We start from the raw sequence: 17,460 nt of genomic DNA on the forward strand, positions 1-17,460 counted from the left end.
CAGCTGCAGCAGCCTCTGGATTAGGTTTGTCACCCTCTCATCCATAGGTCTCTGAGGCCAGGTCAGGATTTCTAATCCAATTGACACTGCAGTGTTAGCGCCTTCTGCATGGACAATCAGCAGAAGCCAGGCCAACAACTCACCCACCATGCCAGGGCTTTCCCTTCCAAATCAAAGCACCAGATTATAAATCTACAGACTGATGTGTGCAGGGTTCAACACAGTGCTTTGGATTTACAGACAAATAAAACCAAATCACTGCTCTTTCACTACTCTTATTTCTCTGCTACCACCGTGGCTTGGACTGGCATACACATGGGAATGCGGCTGCACGGGGTCTCTGAAGCTTTCTTCTGCAGATACTCAGAGATGTGAGCATGAAGCACTGCACGGGAATCACCACTCACAGCCCAGGAGCATCAGGACCCCAGGGCTGAAGCACTTCTATTTATCTCATCCTGGAAACACGGAGCAGGGATTTGTTTGGAGCCAAACTGTTAGCAATTGAAGGTACTCTGGACTGTAAAAATGGGATTTGTTAGGGTAATTGAGTGGAATGGGGGAAGTGCTTTCTGTTCCTCATTAGCAATGGGTAATAACTGGTGTAATGTCCGTTTTAATGAAAGCACTTGGTGACAACCTGAACCCTTCATAAAATGAAAACCACCTTGTGAAAATAACAAGAAAAGTTTGAATAACAATAAAAGACAAGAGCTTTCTGCCCCTCTCCTTTAGCTGCCTGTCCTTCTCTCACCTTCTATGCCATAGCACACCAGTAGGTTTTGGCCACGTCTTGGCTCTTTCCACATCACTCTTCCAACTCCAGGCGAGGAGTCAGAACTATTCCCTTCTCTCTAAACTGTATTTAATAGCATATGCATCCTTGGGGTTGTGTTATCCCTTCAAGCAGCCTAGTTAGTTTAATCTTCCATAGATTTAACAAAGGTAAATAAATGAGAAAAGATCAAGTGTCTGCTCAAAGTTGTGGTGAGAACAGTGATTGCTGACCCTGCCTCTGGACATGGAGTAATAGCTGCGACTCAGTCCAATTCATTTTGCAAGTTGGAAGGTTTCCAGAAGTATCTATTATTCAAAGCAGTTCTGGTATTTATCATGGGGATTTGTAGTGAATAGTAATGCGTCAGCAGCACAGAATGCTTCTTTATGTTCCTTTTGTCCAATTCTAATGCCAAAGATATTTTGGGGTTTGGCTAATTGTTGCAGCTTGCAGTTCATGGGCTAAATCAGATAACAAAGGCAAAAAGTGATCTTCCATCATGTCTCTGTATTCAGCGTGGTAGAGTGAGGGCAAGCACCAGGGTTTGGCTGGGGCCAGCTCAGCCAGGGTACAGCCCTGTCTGCTCTGTATGGGGTCAAGTACATCCACAGAAATCTAAAGGCAAAGGAATTATTCCAGATTTCCACCAGTGGAACAACGCAGTTCAGTTAATTTGAGCCAAATGTAAGATATTTGTGAAATAAAACCTGAGCATTTCCAGCCTAAGTCCCATCAAATGCTTTCTCCACCAGGTCCAAGCACACATCGACTGCTTACAATCAGGCTGATTGCTGCTTAAGCCTGCATTATGTTCAAAGTGATCTATCAATTTTGTGGTTTAAATCATATCTGTTTGTTCATAAAACACACCTGGACAGGATGAATAAAGATGTGGGGGGAGAAAGGAGCTACCCTTTAATTCAGTTGCTTAGAACTTAGACAAAATCTCACTGGATAAGACCACCCAAACTCCCACCACCACACGCAGGCAGGGGCTAACAGGCAGCAGCAGTGCTGCCTTCACCTGGCAGTGTGCTAACAGGGCCCTCTGATCCCACACCGAGGAGAGCTGCTGATAAATAGCTCTCTTTTTTTCACTAGGACTTTCAGATATTAATGTACTTCTGAGGGCAGGATGAAAGGCAGTTGACATTAAAAGATGACTGATGCACTCCTCAGAGTAAAAGGAGAGGCTTAGATTTATAAAAGATTTATTATGAGGAATAGGGGGGAACTGCTGGAAAATGCTCTGTGAACGGCAACAGACCTCCAGGCAAGCTGTAAGCTGCAAAGAGGCACTCAGGACCTGATTATTTAATATTAAATACGAAGCAGGGGCAGGAGGAGAGGGTTTGGGATGCGGCTGGACCGCATGCCATGGAAATAGGCAAAGGGGAAAGGGGCTGCAATTGCAACGTGCAATTAGGCTTTAGGGAGGAGGGGACACATTTGGTTGCACATTCAATATTTCTTTCACTTTGTGCTCTGAGCACTCAGTAATTTAGGCAGAAAAGCACCCAAAAGGATGCAAAATCCAGCAGATGTGAACAGCAAAGACCTTGCAGCAGATCCCTGATCTCGGTCCCAGCCACGTGAACCCCACCAGGCAGCAGATCTGCATTCAGGCAATGAAAAGTGTATTTCAGTCCCCTGATTTTATACTTCTGGGGCCTGATTCTGGCTGCTCACAGAGATGTACATTCAGAATAAACTCATTGAAGGCAGCAGAGCTGCACTAATATAACAGGAGCCTGGGAGATCCAAACGAAGGCTTTGCACTTCCTTTCATTTCTACGCAGAGGCAATCAAAACCAGGCAGCAAGGAGAGATGTGAAGCTTTGTTGCAGAAGGGCATATTTAGGATTACTTTGATCCGAATAACAGCCGAGTTCTTTTCTTCTTTTGTTGGTGGGGGAGTTCTGAATTTGGTTTTTTCCCATTTAAAAAATAATTACTTTTTTCCCCCTGCCTTTGTCAAGGCTAATTTAGGGGAAAAGCATCCCCTGAAACGTCATGAGAATATCTCAAAGGGAAGCTCCACAACCTGAGGGCTCATTTTGCTAATCTAAGCAATATTTTCCCATCCATCTGGTTTAGTGATCTGCAGTGAAGACGTATTTTTGCACACAGAGAAAAGCACCAGCTGTGGATGTCCCAGTTGTGGCTTATGGGTGAGGGCACAATTTATTTACCCTCTTCTGCCTATCTTTTCCCTAGACATTTGCTTCTGGCCACTCCATGAGAGAGGACTGGGGACCTTTGCTCTAACCTTAAGTGGATGGACCTTGGTACACAGCAATGTTTGGTTTAAACTAAAAGTAGCTGTTATAATAAAGATTAAACACATGCATCTCGCTCAAGCTTACTGCCAGTACTGGCTGATGGAACAGGAGAGGAGGGACATGTCCCATCACACCATGTCCAGCACAAGGGAGGCTGTTGAATTCTGCACTTGTGGGGAATAGGAAAGAACCTGTGGGATGTTTGGACCAGAGGAGCTGGAAAAGGGAGATGTTGGAGCATGAAAAAGAAATCCCTAACTAGCAATAAGGAGCACGGGCTCTTGATTACTTTTAATTGTGCTTTTCCCAAAAATAATTACTGCTCCTTTTCTCAAAAATTAAATTTATTTTATGGAGGTTAAAAATCAGGTTAAAACAATCAGTAAAAATCGCAGGCTGAGGATCCATGCTGGAGATGTAATGGGATAATGGCTTTTTTTAAAGGTGGTTCATGGCTTAGTGACTCCATCATGCCAGCATTAACCCTCTTCCTCCTCCTGTTCTTTCTCTGGAGTCACCTCTGCCTTTCTCACCCCTCCACATGCTCCACATTCCATTTTCATTCAACAATCTCCATGAAATACAGTAAATCATGTCCACAAGCACAGCTTTCCTGTTCTCAGTACTGCCCTGGTTACCATCACATGGCTCTACCCAAAAGCCATCTGCTTCACCGACAGAAAGAGTTACCCCTTCAGATAACACATTAGACTATCAGATTTTTAAGCCTGAGAACAAGGTGAAGTGAAATAAAGAGGTAACCCAGGAAGAGCAGGAGACAGCCCAAAACCATCCCCGGGACATCCCGACACAGGTTTGACAGCCAGCACTGCAGGCATCCTGCTGCCCAGCTCATTCCCCTCTCACCCAGCCATACAAAACACCTTGGAAAAGCAGACAAATTCCTCTTATTCCCTTAATACACAAGCATTCACATGGAAAAAGAGCCAGGGACCCTTGTCCCTCCCATTTGCTTGCAGCCCTTTTAGTTAATATTTCCTAAATGGCACATTTCAGCCCCTGAAAGACACACGATTATTGGCCTAATGCCTCTTTCATATGGAAATTAATGCAGAGCCTTGAACCCTGCCCTTTCCTTGCCTGTGGATGTCAACAGAAATTGTCTGCTGCTGTGTGTGAGGGCGAAAAGCTGAATAATGGTTGGAGAGCAGGGAAAGTTACTTGGTTTGGGTTTTTCTTAAAGAAGAAATAAAACCAGGAAAGCATATCCAACCCAGACTATTGTATTGAACATGCTTCCAGAAGACAACCTTTGCTCTGCACCTTTAAGTGGAAACTGGGGAGTTTTGTCCTGATCTCTCCATCATGAACCAGCTGATAATGCATTGAAATACCTAATATGATGACAACTGCATTTCTGATGGCATTCAAAGCCCAGAGACCTTCTGATGCTCTTCTGAGGCACTCAGTCTGGCGTGATGGTGATGGTGAGACCTAGTCCCTGCACAGGCCATTGCTTTGCACCCACTCACGCTCTCCTGAGACAGGCACAAGCATCACTTCGACAAGGAAAAAAGGTCAAAATAAGCGCTTGGCATTGCCTTACCATGTTGCCTTCATCATCACCATCATCACAGTCCTGTCGGGGGTCATCCAGGTGGAGCTGGTGCAGCAGCAGACCCGGAGAGGTCTTCCCATTGCAGTCCTGGTGCTCGGAGGTGGTGGTTCGGCTGCTGTGCATGCTGCTGGTCCGGTATAGGGAAGGCACCTGCAGCGTATCCTGGAGGTCGAAGGAACCTTTCGTTTCCAGCGACTCCATGCGCTGAGTCAAAGAGCCATTGAAGCTGCCGGCCCGGCTGGAGCGCTCCTCATCCGAGCTCTCCCCTTCCTCCGAGCTCTCCTTGCCTTCCCCGGAGAGGAGGGACCGGCGCTCGCCGCTCTGCCCACGGCGCTTGAGGCTGGGGGCTCTGCCGATGCTGTTCCAGCTGGAGCGGCGGCTGTTCCAGCTGCTGCTGGCGCGCCAGGGGCTGTGCGGGGAGCTGCGGGCACTGGGCTGCGGGAAGGACAGGGAGAGCATCAGCCCCGTGCCACCCGCCCCGTGCTGCTGCATCAGCTGGGGCGGATGGATGGACAGCCCCACAAGACCAATGGACGTGCGGAGCATCCGCAGGAGGAGGTGATGGGAGTACCGGGGACTTGAGCTCGTAGGCAGTGGGGTCCATGGAGACGCCACTGGCCCGGCGGGACTCGTAGCCCTGTGCTGAGTCTCCGAACATGGCACTCTTGGGCATGGGCATCGGTGTGGCAGCGGTGTGTATGATGAGTGGTGGGGTCAGGCTCTTCTTCAGCTCTGGGTAATCAGTCAGGGCCATCACTGGAAGATACAAGTGGGTTTGAGGTGTTGCATCTCAAAGTGAACATCTACAACCTGCTATTGGACAGGCAAAACTGCACAGGGATGGCTCTACTCCAAGAGTCAGGCAGATGGAGGATAAAAAACCCTTCTGGAGAGCTGAGAATCCATCCTTCAGCCTGTCAGGGGGATGTAAATCAGGAACGGGATCAGGTGCCAGTGGGACTGGGTGCAATGGGGAAGGAGGCTGTCATCTGCTGCTCCCAACCTTCCAACCAACACACGCCAGCTCCATCCCTGGGCTGCTGCTTGCCCATGCCCATTCCCTCCATCTTCCTTCCTTGTGGTTCCTTCATTTATGCCTCTGCAGAGACACCCTGAATGCCCAGACCATGGGCTCAGCAGGGAGATTACAGCCCAAATGCCATCATGTCTCTGTCTGCATCCCACAATCCCACCCCACGCCACAAGCCTGCTGCAACGTCAAGCATGCCACAGCTCGGAATACACCATTCTCTCTAGGAGGGCCTTTTCCATTGGGACACATTGTTTTCCCAGCAAAGCGAGGTCTCTGTGGAAGAGCCTGACCTCCTGGGGTTGTTACTCACAGGCTGGATTTGACAAGTTTTTCTTAAGTCCTCCCTCTTCTTCCAGGCTGCGGTGATAGAGATCCCCCTCCGAATCCGACTTGGAAGCATCACCCTGGGGCAAAACAGAAGGGCTTCAGCAAGGAGGGTGATGGGCCACCATGCATGGAAACCCCTCTGAGAAACCGGATATTCCCGTCTCCAACACCACACCTACGGATCCACTGAATTTTGTACCACGATGCAACATCACCTTTCACAAAATGACGCATGCACATATTTATACCACAGACTAATTAACCTCCTACCAGGAAGACAGACTGCCTCTGGCTCCAAACGCGGCCCCAGAAAGGGATCAGGAAAAAGAAACAAACCATTGCTGAGTTTTTGCTGCTGGAATTGCATTCTGGGCAGATATTAGGGAAGGGCAGACATCTGATGAGCAATTTCAGGGCAAAAGTTGACCCTATTCATCTCAATTTATGCACCATGGTTTAAAACTCCTTGTGTGTAGTTCTTTCTAGTGATGCTTCAATGAAGCAATCCAGGGTTCAGAAAGGGCACAAAGGACCCTGAGTTTTCAATGGGGACGTGTCGATGGATGCCCCACCAGCACAGAACCCGATAATGACTGCCATGGGTGGCCATTCCCCTCCCAGCTGCAGCACACAACAGAAGCAGAAGCTTTGGGGATTTACGCTGTATCATTTGCGGGATTTAGATTCCTCTGTAGCATTGCAAACACTGGGGTTGAGTGAGAGCTGCCCGTCCTTGGGAAGGGAGAGAAGTTTATGTTTGCTCACAGTGTGGTGCCTGAGCTCTGTGGCATGGACCTGGTTAGGGATGTCCCTGTGCACCCCACTGATTCTGTCCATTGGCACTGCAGAAAGGCGCTTAGGGTGTGGTATAGTCAGGATACACCTGACGGGCAATGGTGCTCGCCAGAACGATACCCATCCAAAAGAGGAGGAATTCAAGGCTGAAACCGCTGCTCTGGCAAAGGGCACCAAGCCCCGTCGTGATGGAGGAGAAGTGGCAAGGGAGGGAGGATGCTGGGATGACAGAAGCCAAGCAGATCCTCAGCTACTTCAGCTGGTAGAGACCCAGGAAACCCCACCAACACTAAGCTGCATCCCCAGGAGCCCTGGCCAGAACTGTGGAGGTTTGGTGCTCGGGTACCTGTTGGTTGTAAAAACCCGGAGGCGCCCCAGTATGGAATGGGAGGAATTGCTGGCACCTGACACAAGGTCCAGTGCCCTGTGTGTCTGTTGAGCAAAACCCCAGAGAGATGAGCCCTAATGATCCCAATGAGGTCACCAAACAGTTTAGGGCATTCTTTTTCCAGGTGGACTGAATACTCCCAGTCCCAGTTTTCAAGGCAAAAGAGAGTGTGATGTGACGTGTTGGCTCAAAACTTCCCCTCCTGAGGATCCAGGACTTCTGTGCTATTCAGGGAAGCTCATCCTGGAAGACACAGACTGGGAAGGTCAGGAATGCACCTTGCAAGGGGGACCAGTAAAGTCAGGCTGGCCTGAGCTTCGCTGGAGTCAAAACCATGTCTGCATATGAACAGGGGCTCCAGCTGGCTCCAGGTATGCTCCCTGTGGAGGCTCCCAGCTCAGCCCATCAGTGGGTTTGCCAGGAATTATTCATTCTCCCTAATGGGTTATTAAAAAGGGATAAATAACGGGAAGAACTTTATGTGATTTGTATTCCTGGAGTGTTCTTTAACAGCCTAAAGGAAAGGTTTAGGGTGCATGATGTGTGCCGACATGGAAAAGCAGAGCTACGTGAGGACTTCCCACCCCCTTCCCCAGCACCAAACCGCACATCTGGAGGGCAGAAAGCATCCCCTCCGAAACACCACGTGCCAGACTCAGTATGGTGCAGGCAAGCATCGCGCAGCCGGGGCTGCTGCCCGTTACCTGGTCTTGCACTCCCAGTTTGCCTTTCTGGATAGAAAAGGGGTTATGAGAGAACAGGGAGTTAAAATCCTTTTGGGAAACGAGGGTACGTCCAGATGGACCAGATGGTGCAATGGCTAAACCGGCCTGTACCGAAAGGGACTGACACACCGTGATACGATGGGAGAGGGCTTTTGTGCTGAGGGAAAAGTCAGACTTCTTGGAAAGGACAGAAAGGGAAGGGGGTGATAAAGAGAAAAGTGAGGGTGGCAGAAGAGTAATGCTTGGGGTGTGCAGCACTTCAGAGATCCACAGCTTCCTCAGACCTGAATGGCATCCTGACCCGTGCTGTAGTGCGGCATCTCACTGGCCAGCCCAGCATCCCGGCCAGCCTTTCTGGGACACACTGCTGCCATCCAACCCTGTCCTGCTGAGCACAGGGCTCTCACACACATGTGTCCACAAACAGGCTTGATTCCAGGTCCCTTCAGTCCCAGGCACCCTCCTCTGCCTGTGTGATGGTGTGAGTGCTTCAGCATCACCATCCACATCCCTAGGGAGGTCCCTGGGATGGGACTGTGCTGTGACAGCCCCACAGGCAACCTTCCGCAGGGAAGGCATCCAGAAAGGGGTTGGTGAGAGCAGGGGTTGAAGCCACCCCAAAGCACCCACCTAAATTTACCTGGCTCCCCTAGAGAAGGAAGGGACTTGAAATCAGGGCTGACTTGAAAATGAGGACGACAAAAAGGAAACCAAAACCACCCCCAAAACACCCAAACAAACCCCAAAAGAATGACAGCTACTACGATGAGAACAGCACCACGGGATGTGACCAGGCACCACGAGAGAGACAACCACGGTGGGTGGTGGGATGTGCTGTGTGTACATACCCCCGACGAGTCGACAGGCAGCTGAATACAGCTTAACTGCCCACTCGCGTCTTCTCGCTTGGAGATCTCCTGAAGGAGAAACGGGGGGAGGAAAGGGGGAGGAAGGGGAAGGGGGGGTTCAATTGTCACAGTTTCAACAGTAGGATTGAATGGGGAATCAAAAAACACATGAGAAAAGGAAGGGAAGGAGAGGGGAAAGGGAGAGGGGCAGCATGTGGCTGCGATGGAGAGCCGGGCTGGAACACCCGCTCCACTCGACACAGGGAAGGGCTGGAAGATCTCAGATGGAGTGAAGCCATTCGAAGGGACCAGCCTTACCTTTAAATTAAGTGTTTCAAACAGAGCTTTCTTCATCTCCTAAGTGATAATTGTGCTAATGAAACACCAGCTAATTATTGAAAACATGATTTTTTTTTAATTCTTTTTTTTTTTCCTGCAGCTGCATAATGGGATCTTTATTTATGACGCCTTCATTAATCGGCAGTGGAGGCTTTTAATGAATGTTTGATTAACACAACATTAGTCCTCTTACTGTCAGGTGAAATACCTCATTTAAGGAAAGCCACCGGAATCTGCTCTGAGTTCAGATTCCTCCTCAGCCCCATTAGTGGAGACACCCGTTTAAATCAGTGTGGTGGTCAAACATGGTAGAGAACAGCAGACAAGGAGGCACAGCCCTGTCCTTCGGGGCTTTGCCACACAAGTGGCCCCAGAAGCTCCTCATAGCCCCAGAAGTCAGTCCCTCCCTACCCACTTGGAAAGCACAGGCCATTTTTCATCTCATTGTGTTTCCCCTTCCTCAGGGGCGGCTCTCCCAAAGCTCCAATGCTTCAGCAGGTTACAGACTGCGGGAGGGCATGGGTTGTCCCACCAGCTTGCCTGCAGGGCAAGGGGTCTTTCCTCTGGTTGCTACACAGGATACAAAACTCATCCCATTCTAGATTGGGATGAAGAGTTTAAGAAAGACCGATCAGCCTTGGGGCCTGGATGCTTGGACAGTGGTGCCTTGCTAGTGATAAACACTTAAATTAAAGTCTTGAGTTGCAACAGAGAGAGACATGGAAAAGGCATTGAAAAACATGGAAAGACTTTTCTTTCACAAGGAAAATCCCACTGGAACCATTAGGAATGCAAAAGGTAAGGGATGCAAGAAAAACACCATCCAAAATCCCTGCTGCTGGAGAAAGGACTGTTAAAGCCCGGAAGAAGTCCATACTCCAGGTATGCTACATCCAGAGAGCAGGCAATGTTCTGCAGAGGAAAGGATGGAGGGGCTGGAGGACCTGTGGTACTAAGGAAGGAAGAGGCACAAAGGAGGGGAAGGAACAAATCCACAAGTGAGGATGGCCAGAGACAACGGGACACAAAGCTGGGAGGATTTCCAATGGAAGAATACACTTCAGAGATAGTATTGTTAGAAAGTCCCTTAGAAAAGGCCATTTATGCCTGACAAAGAGGAGTCGTTCTTTGCCTCAGAGAGAAATCCCCTGGGCAGGGACCCGAGAGGTCAGGCAGCAATCTCAAATTAGCAGCTTGATCAAATGGAGTCCCCTGCTCACCTTCCCCACACCAGCACTGGGCTCCAGTTAAATCAGAGAACACGCAGTCAAAAATAACCACACAAAGTCCTCTGTGTGCCTCTCGCTACAGAGAAGCCGGTGACCAAATAGAAAGAAAGGCGAAGAAAAAGAAACTCAACGCTGCAAAAATACTGCTCCGTATTTAAAGTTTGGAACAGGTCCTTTTTGTTTCTCAACTGCTTATATACATCTGCTGCCTAGCAACTGGGGCTGCAAAGCCATGCACTAAAATTAACGAGGTGCTTGCAGATTGAGGAAAGGCACTCAAGGACCCTGGAGATAAAGACAGCAGCCCTGGGATTGTATTTCAGCCCAGAAATCTGAAGGAGAATGCAAGAAAACATCCAACAACCCAACACAGAAGGGTCAAGTGCAATCACGGGAGGGAGACGCTGGGGTTTGTTTACAGCGAGAGATGATCTCTCTATTCATTCTGCTTAGGAGAGGATCCTTTGTGTGCTGGCTAGCAAAAACCAGGACGAGATCTGTTTGCAAAGCTACACATCAGCCAAGCTGAATTAACATAAACCAGCAAGGCCAGACCTGGCTCTTGACCTCCAGCAGATGTTTGCTCCCTGTTTGCTGAGGGAAACTTGGCTTGAATCAAGGGATCTCTTGAACCCATTGTAATTTATGGGGAAATTGTGGAGAACACAGAATAAGAAGGTTGTGGAAGAAAGATCACTATTAAAATAATCCCCAAAGATAAAACAATCAAAGCCCAAGGTAAAAAATTGCACCATAATCAGAGTCATGAATTACTGAAGTTCATAGACATTGCCTTGGTTGGATAGAATTGGCCAGAAAGTGTTTGATCTTTGGAGGTGACTGAGGGATCCTGGTTCCCTCAGTCACCTCTGGGTACTGGCACAAGCATCCCTGCCTTCAGGCTCTCTCAGTGCTCCCCTGATTCTGAAGTTACTCCCTGATTTACACTGCACTTCAAGCACATTTACAGCTTACACAGAAACCCTGCAGAGGAAAGCAGGGGCAGGGATGGGGCAGCCCTGCTGCAAAAAAACAGCCAAAAGCAAACCTGGGGAGTGCTGCAGGCAGTTCCCCTGACTCCAGGGAAAACAAACCCTCAAGGGCATGGTTATTGGAATCAAATCGCAGTGCATTAAGCCCGGGCATGAGTTTACAGGGAGATGTGCCATGGCACCAGCTGGCCGCAAGCGAGCATGGGATAAATTGCTGCCGAGGGAAACAACAGGCTGGCAGAGCGGGAGCATGGGATGCTCTAGCATGAAAAACCAGGCTGAGCCAAGGACCAGAGGTGTCAGCCTCCCTTGAGGGCCAGGGGTTGGAAAAGGGGTTGCTGCATTTAAAGGCTGCTGCTTTTAGAGGCTGCTTTTCTGTACGTAGCGGGTGCAGCAGGTGATCTCCTGCTTTGTCAGCCTTCAGAGAATCAATTTGCTAGGCTGAACAAAGGTTCGGTTTCAAAGCCATCATCACAAGCAGACAAGGAGCTCTGTACCTCTTCTCGCTTGGGCAAGGGAACACTGTGCTATCTGGGAGAACCTGGAAGTGATCTTCCCTTTGGCTGAAATGTGGAGGGGATTTACAGACAGAAACAGCTACAACAATAACAATTAGAAAAGCATCAACATGGAGAGAGACGATACAAGAAATAAGAAGTATTTCTTCTTGCTACCTCCCAGTACGACTCCATTACCTCCAAACTCTGCTCCAAAAATAATAGTAATAATAATAAAAATAGTTCTGTGCAGAGATGTTCATAGGGTGGGAGGATATTATCATACACAAGCCATAAATCTTAAATAATATTTAGTCACCCTGGAGTGCTTATAGAAATCAGGGACAGTGTAAAAAGTAAAAGTAAAAGCACAGCCTGTACGAGCAGATCCCAGCGAGCACTTTCAGATTAGATTTACCTCTCCAGCACCCTGGGCAGGGTGTTAAAGTCCCCTCCCCTTACTGATGTTCATAGACAGTCAATCTTTGCAGAGAGCGGGTGGGCATCGCAGGTCCCCCACCATGAGGACGTGCTCACTTGCTCCGAGTTGGGCAGTTGGGAAGGCAGTAGGATAAAAAATAGGTTAGGTACAAACCAAAGTGCCCCCCTGCCCTTCCATGACAGCCTCCAGCAATCTGGGATGTCTCATGGAAGTTTGCAGCCCAATGAAGCAGATGGCAGAGACCTGAAATCATGTACTTTAAAATGTGCAGAGCGTTGCAGGGCTGGGAACAGGAAGAGCTCCATGAACACATACCATCAAAAAAAGATAATCATGTCACTAATCTCTTACCAGTCTGCGTAAGTTTTCAGGAGGGGCTTTTAATCTGGCTGACAAACGCAGTGAGAACTGTTTCAAAGACACTGTCATAGCAGCCATCCCATCCGCAGTGCCTGACTCACTGCTGAATTCCCACTCCTGCATCAATGCTAACAATGCTTTTCATTTAAGCCCTTCGTGTAAAGGGCTTGCTGTGTTAAACTGCACCGTGGCTAAGAAGGAAAAAAAGAATAGAAAGAAGACTTAGTACTTCCCCCCACTTTTTTCATGTACCACTCTCGTGAACACATTGCTGTCCATCTCAGAAATCAAATTCCAGGGTCTGGAGGACCTGAAACTTTAGAAGAAAGCAAAGGCAGGAGTTTGAGGACATTACCTCTGTTTGGAAACCCTCTACCAGGATGGCCACCAGCAGGTTAAAGAGAACATAATTCCCAAACGTCATGAGAGCAATGAAGTAGAGAGCAGCCCAGGAGGAGGTTGAAGCCATTCCATTGTAAAGAACCTTGTTCCAGTCTTCCTGGGTCAAAATCTGCAGAGGATGGATATGAGGAAAATGGAGATGCTGGAGGATTGTATGCTGTTTCCTCTGAGCCCAGCTGGGTACCTGAGCAAACTGCCTATATCAATTATGGGCTGAAACCAGGTTCTGTCCTTTGTCAAAACATCACTGCAAGTGGTCTTGATCTCATCCTCTCCCTCTCCACCTTCTGAACTTACTTTCACCCACCCAGCCCATACCCTGCAAATAAAGGTGCCTCCTGCCTCAGCAGCCCCTCCTCAGCAGCTCTACAATTTATCCTGGAAAACAATCTGAAATCCCCCATGTTCCTGCACTTTTGGTTTTGCGTCCTCTCCCCTCCATGGCAGGGAGCTTCACTAAGCTCTGTTAGGTGCTTTGGAAAACAACCCCAGCCCTTGCAGCCCCCCAGAAAACACAAGCTGTGGAAGTCCAGAGGTAAAGGTTGGACTTGATGATCTTAAAGGTCTTTTCCAACCTGGCTGATTCTGTAATTTTCCATTCTGTACCTGGAAAACGGTGACGATGGCCCAAAGCAAGGAGTCAAAGTTCTTCCTGTCAGGCAGCGTGTCCCCATCTCTCTCTGAAGCGAACTTACAGCCAAAGAGGTGCATCCCCAGGATGCTGCATGGGAAGAAAAGCAGGGGCTCAGCAAGAGGACCACAGTACAAACCAGTAACCACACAACAGGGCTGACCGTCTCCTAATTCCACTTGGGCGATTCCTTTTATTTTCTGTTAAAGAGGAATCATCTGTTCACTGAAAAACGCACCTCAAGATCACGCAAACCAGTTGTGAATTTGTTAATTGGAATGGGGAAGGACCTCTGAGTTTCGACCGAAAAGCATGCCCACTCCTTTTAATTCTGCTTTGTTTTTCCTTTTAAGTCAAAACATTGTCTTTCAACATTTCCCTAAACAAAATGTTTTGACTTTCTGTTTTGCAATGACACATTTTCAGCAAAAATATGCTTCAATTGAATTAGGAAGACAAAAAAGAGTTTCTGTGAAATGCCTGAATGAGACATATCTGGGGACCTGAAACAGCTTTCTCAATTTTGACAAGAAAAGAGAATGCTTTTCATTTTAGACTGATACTTAAAGGATAATTTGCTTTCCCCTGTTCTCATCCAGTAACCTGAATAATCAATTTATTCACAGCTCTACTGAGCACCACAGCTGAAAATGGTGGGTTTGGAGTAAAGTGTCTCACAGGGAGATGGGACATAATTCCATGGAAGGGACTGAATTGCTGGAACACCAGAGCTGGCTGTGACAAGGAGACAAGTTCTTCTCAAAATCTAACCCAAAATCCAAAAACTCAGGGTTATGCCAAGCCTATTTCTAACACTTCCACTTCTTAAAGAGGACATGCAAGAACACAAGCACCACCAGGGCTGACTTTATTCTAGGAACATCACCCTCTTCTTGGCAATATTTTTAGCACCAGGCTTTCTGCTAGGCTGTAAGTAATGGGACTGCTGTCTTGGGGTGGTGTCAAGGAATTATCCAGCTGAAAGACTTCCCTTGTAAATCATCTTGCAAAGACACATGTCTCATTTGGCCAGAGTTAGGAGAATTCAGGCAGGGCAGCAAGCCACCACCAGCACTGGCCAGCGATGCTGTTCCTGGGACCGTTCAGCTCAGCCATGTCCTGCTATTGACTCTTACATCTCCTCACCTTGCCACAAGGTCCTACATGAAAACCCAGAGCAACCTCAGGATGGGGAATCAGAAGCACTCACCTAAAGATGAAGATGAAGAGCATCAGCAACATGCAGAAGGTGGCCACGTTGTCCATGGTCTTCATGAGGACTACGAGCTGGCGCTGGAGGGCTGGCATGAAGCGGACCAGCTTCAAAACTCGCATAAGCCGAAAGGTCCGCAGGACTGAGAGCCCCCCGCCTTGCTGGCCCACGATCTCCCACACACTAAGGAGGAAGAAAAGGTCACCGAAGGATGAGAAGACAACCACATAGGAGAGGAAGCAGAGGGAGGGTGAAATTCAGAGAGAAAAGGGATGGCAAACAGGCAGAGACACACTTGCCAATGCCCCCGGTAAACTGGACTCCATCCAGGCTTGCAAAGAGCAGAGCCCCACTAGAGTGTTAAAAACACTCCTGCAAATCAGTGGCTGCAGCTGCAGGGGCAATTACAGCCTTTGCACAAGCCAAAAAAACAGAGAGCTGCTTAATCGGACGCTGGTTGCACCATTTGGATGCCATCAGGACATTGGGACTGATAGCTTTCTGCTTGAGCCTCTCTAAAATGACTCTAAAATAACCCCAAGATATGTATTAGCAATTGTGTCTAAGGGCATTAATTTACAGCAGAGAAGTATAAAATGTCAAGAGAAGGTGTTTATGCCTACTCTCCATTACTTTCTGTTTAATTAAACAGTCAAATGAGGGGAAACACACATAAAGAAAGCTCTATGTTTGTACCTAATCACCACGATGATCCCATCAAAGATGTTGTATGGATTCTTAATGTAGCCAAAAGGGCCATAAACAAGGACTTTCAATAGCATCTCCAGGGCAAAGAGGCTTGTGAAGACTATGTTGCTGATCTCCAGGGCGTTGGTAAGCTCCTCTGGCTGGGGAAAGAAGGAGAGGAAAGGGAGACAGTAAGGAGCATAGCTCCATATCCAAAATTACACCTGGAAATACAAGCCCCAGTACCGCAAGTGTAGGGATGCCGATGCTAATAGTTCACTCCAAGCCCAGGAGAGAGAAGAAAAATACTATAATGCTTATACACCCGTTGTAAATTGAGCAGGTAAATCCAGACATGGACTTCACTTCAATCACAGCATTAGTACACATCAGGAGGCTTACACAGAAGTGGCATGTACCAAGTCTTAACACTTTCACATCCTCCAAATCAATTCCCTTTATGCAGGAGGGATGTTTTCTCACATAAATACACTTTTAAGGCCTGAATTTTGGTTTAGTATCTCATCCAAAGATGCAAGCTAAGATTTTTCAAAAGCAGAGATTGGAGGTGGTATAACTGGAATGGCTCAAATTAAAAAACATTATCAGGAGACTCCTGCTACTGAAGGAGGGCCCAGTCTTGGCATTCCAGCCTGGCAATCTAAAAACAGAGGTATGAAAACCCCTTAACAAACAGACTTCTGGTAATGTTAGACCTAAATTAATACCTTTCATGTTTTTCTAGCACGTTTCAGAGTGTTCCTAACAATGCCCGCAGACACCCAGTGCTTTCCCCTACGGGTGGGTGGGCATTATTGGAAAACATATGGCAGAAGACAAAACACGGTGGTGTAATCTGTTTAGGATCTGGCAAGTCAGTGGCAAAGGCACAAACAGAATCTGCAGCACCAGATCCTTTTTCCCCATCTAACCCCAACATGCAGCCGCAATTGCCATGTATCTGTTTAAAGGCTTCATTGACATCAGGAGCCATCTGTGGGGTCATGTCGGGGACACTGAGGTGCCCCGCAGGGCATTGGGCTGGCACAGGTCACAAAGCACCTTAGACACAGTAGGTGCTTGATTCCTCGTAGGGGTAGTTTGACACTTAGCTCACCCAGATACTCTTCTAAATCCCCACACGTAACCACACGCAGCTTTAGGTGCCTGAACGCTGTGGTGGGTTATGGCCAGATGTGTTGAGTCACAGCAGCTACACCATGAGCAGAAGCCAATGTACAACACGTGCCGTTGACTGCTCCCACCACTCACATGAAACACCTTGGTGGCTGGCCAAAAACTTCGTACAGCTTCAATCAGGAGCTGCCATGCCATGGCACAAGTGGTTGGGTTTGGCATGAGGCGACCCAGCCCAACAGGAGATGGCTCAGAGGTAAGGTCAATGCTTGATCAACTGTGCTTCAGAGCCCCAGGAAACTACAGTGACCAAGGGCTTCACTGGTATATACTGGCAAATAACCAGACAAATCCATGTAGGCTTTCAACCCTTTCCTTCTCAGGGTTGAAGTCTCCAGGTACAGCTGGCCAAGCCTGTGTAGCTCAAGCTCTTCCAACCCAGTGTGCTGGTTGATGGTACTGTAATCCCTTGCATTGATGCTGGTGGGAGCTTGTGATGACAGAGGATAGCAAAGGGGGAAACAGCAGCATTGAAAAGTTATTAAATAAAAGGGTGGTGTTGAACACTTTCTACAGCTCAAATGTCCTCGTTGATGAATGGATCCCTTGGCTGGAGTTTGACAAACACCCCCAACATACAGCCCAAATCACCTCCTCACTGATCTACAGCTAAGATACAAATGCTCCAGCTTCCGATATTAAATTCAGCTCTGGTTTAAAAATCATATACCTATGGGAACACTCGGACACAAAGTAATAAATAGGCCGAGAACTTA

The 17,460-nt window shown here is 48.1% G+C and overlaps 1 protein-coding gene across 15 annotated transcripts in view; it reads right to left on the reverse strand.

Moving 5' to 3' along the window:
• Positions 1-17,460, reverse strand: part of CACNA1G (calcium voltage-gated channel subunit alpha1 G) — a 138,434-nt gene that overhangs the window by 48,400 nt on the left and 72,574 nt on the right. For 6 of the 15 annotated variants that reach the window (XM_061377184.1, XM_061377188.1, XM_061377178.1 and 3 more), the window contains exons 11-18: positions 15,557-15,708; positions 14,858-15,043; positions 13,623-13,737; positions 12,970-13,125; positions 8,756-8,824; positions 5,983-6,076; positions 5,211-5,395; positions 4,628-5,074 (exon numbers count right to left, since the gene is read on the reverse strand). In XM_061377184.1, the coding sequence (XP_061233168.1) occupies positions 4,628-5,074; positions 5,211-5,395; positions 5,983-6,076; positions 8,756-8,824; positions 12,970-13,125; positions 13,623-13,737; positions 14,858-15,043; positions 15,557-15,708 (1,404 nt within the window). Of the gene's footprint in view, positions 1-4,627; positions 5,075-5,210; positions 5,396-5,982; positions 6,077-7,886; positions 7,914-8,755; positions 8,825-12,969; positions 13,126-13,622; positions 13,738-14,857; positions 15,044-15,556; positions 15,709-17,460 lie in introns of all 15 variants that reach the window. The other 9 variants (XM_061377181.1, XM_061377176.1, XM_061377179.1 and 6 more) reach the window with 3 other exon arrangements.

This window comes from Neopsephotus bourkii, unplaced genomic scaffold (genome assembly GCF_033783945.1).
Source record: "Neopsephotus bourkii isolate Nb327-2 ecotype Australia unplaced genomic scaffold, CSIRO-AGI_Nbou_v1 NB_1749, whole genome shotgun sequence".
Classification (NCBI taxonomy): Eukaryota; Metazoa; Chordata; class Aves; order Psittaciformes; family Psittacidae; genus Neopsephotus; species Neopsephotus bourkii.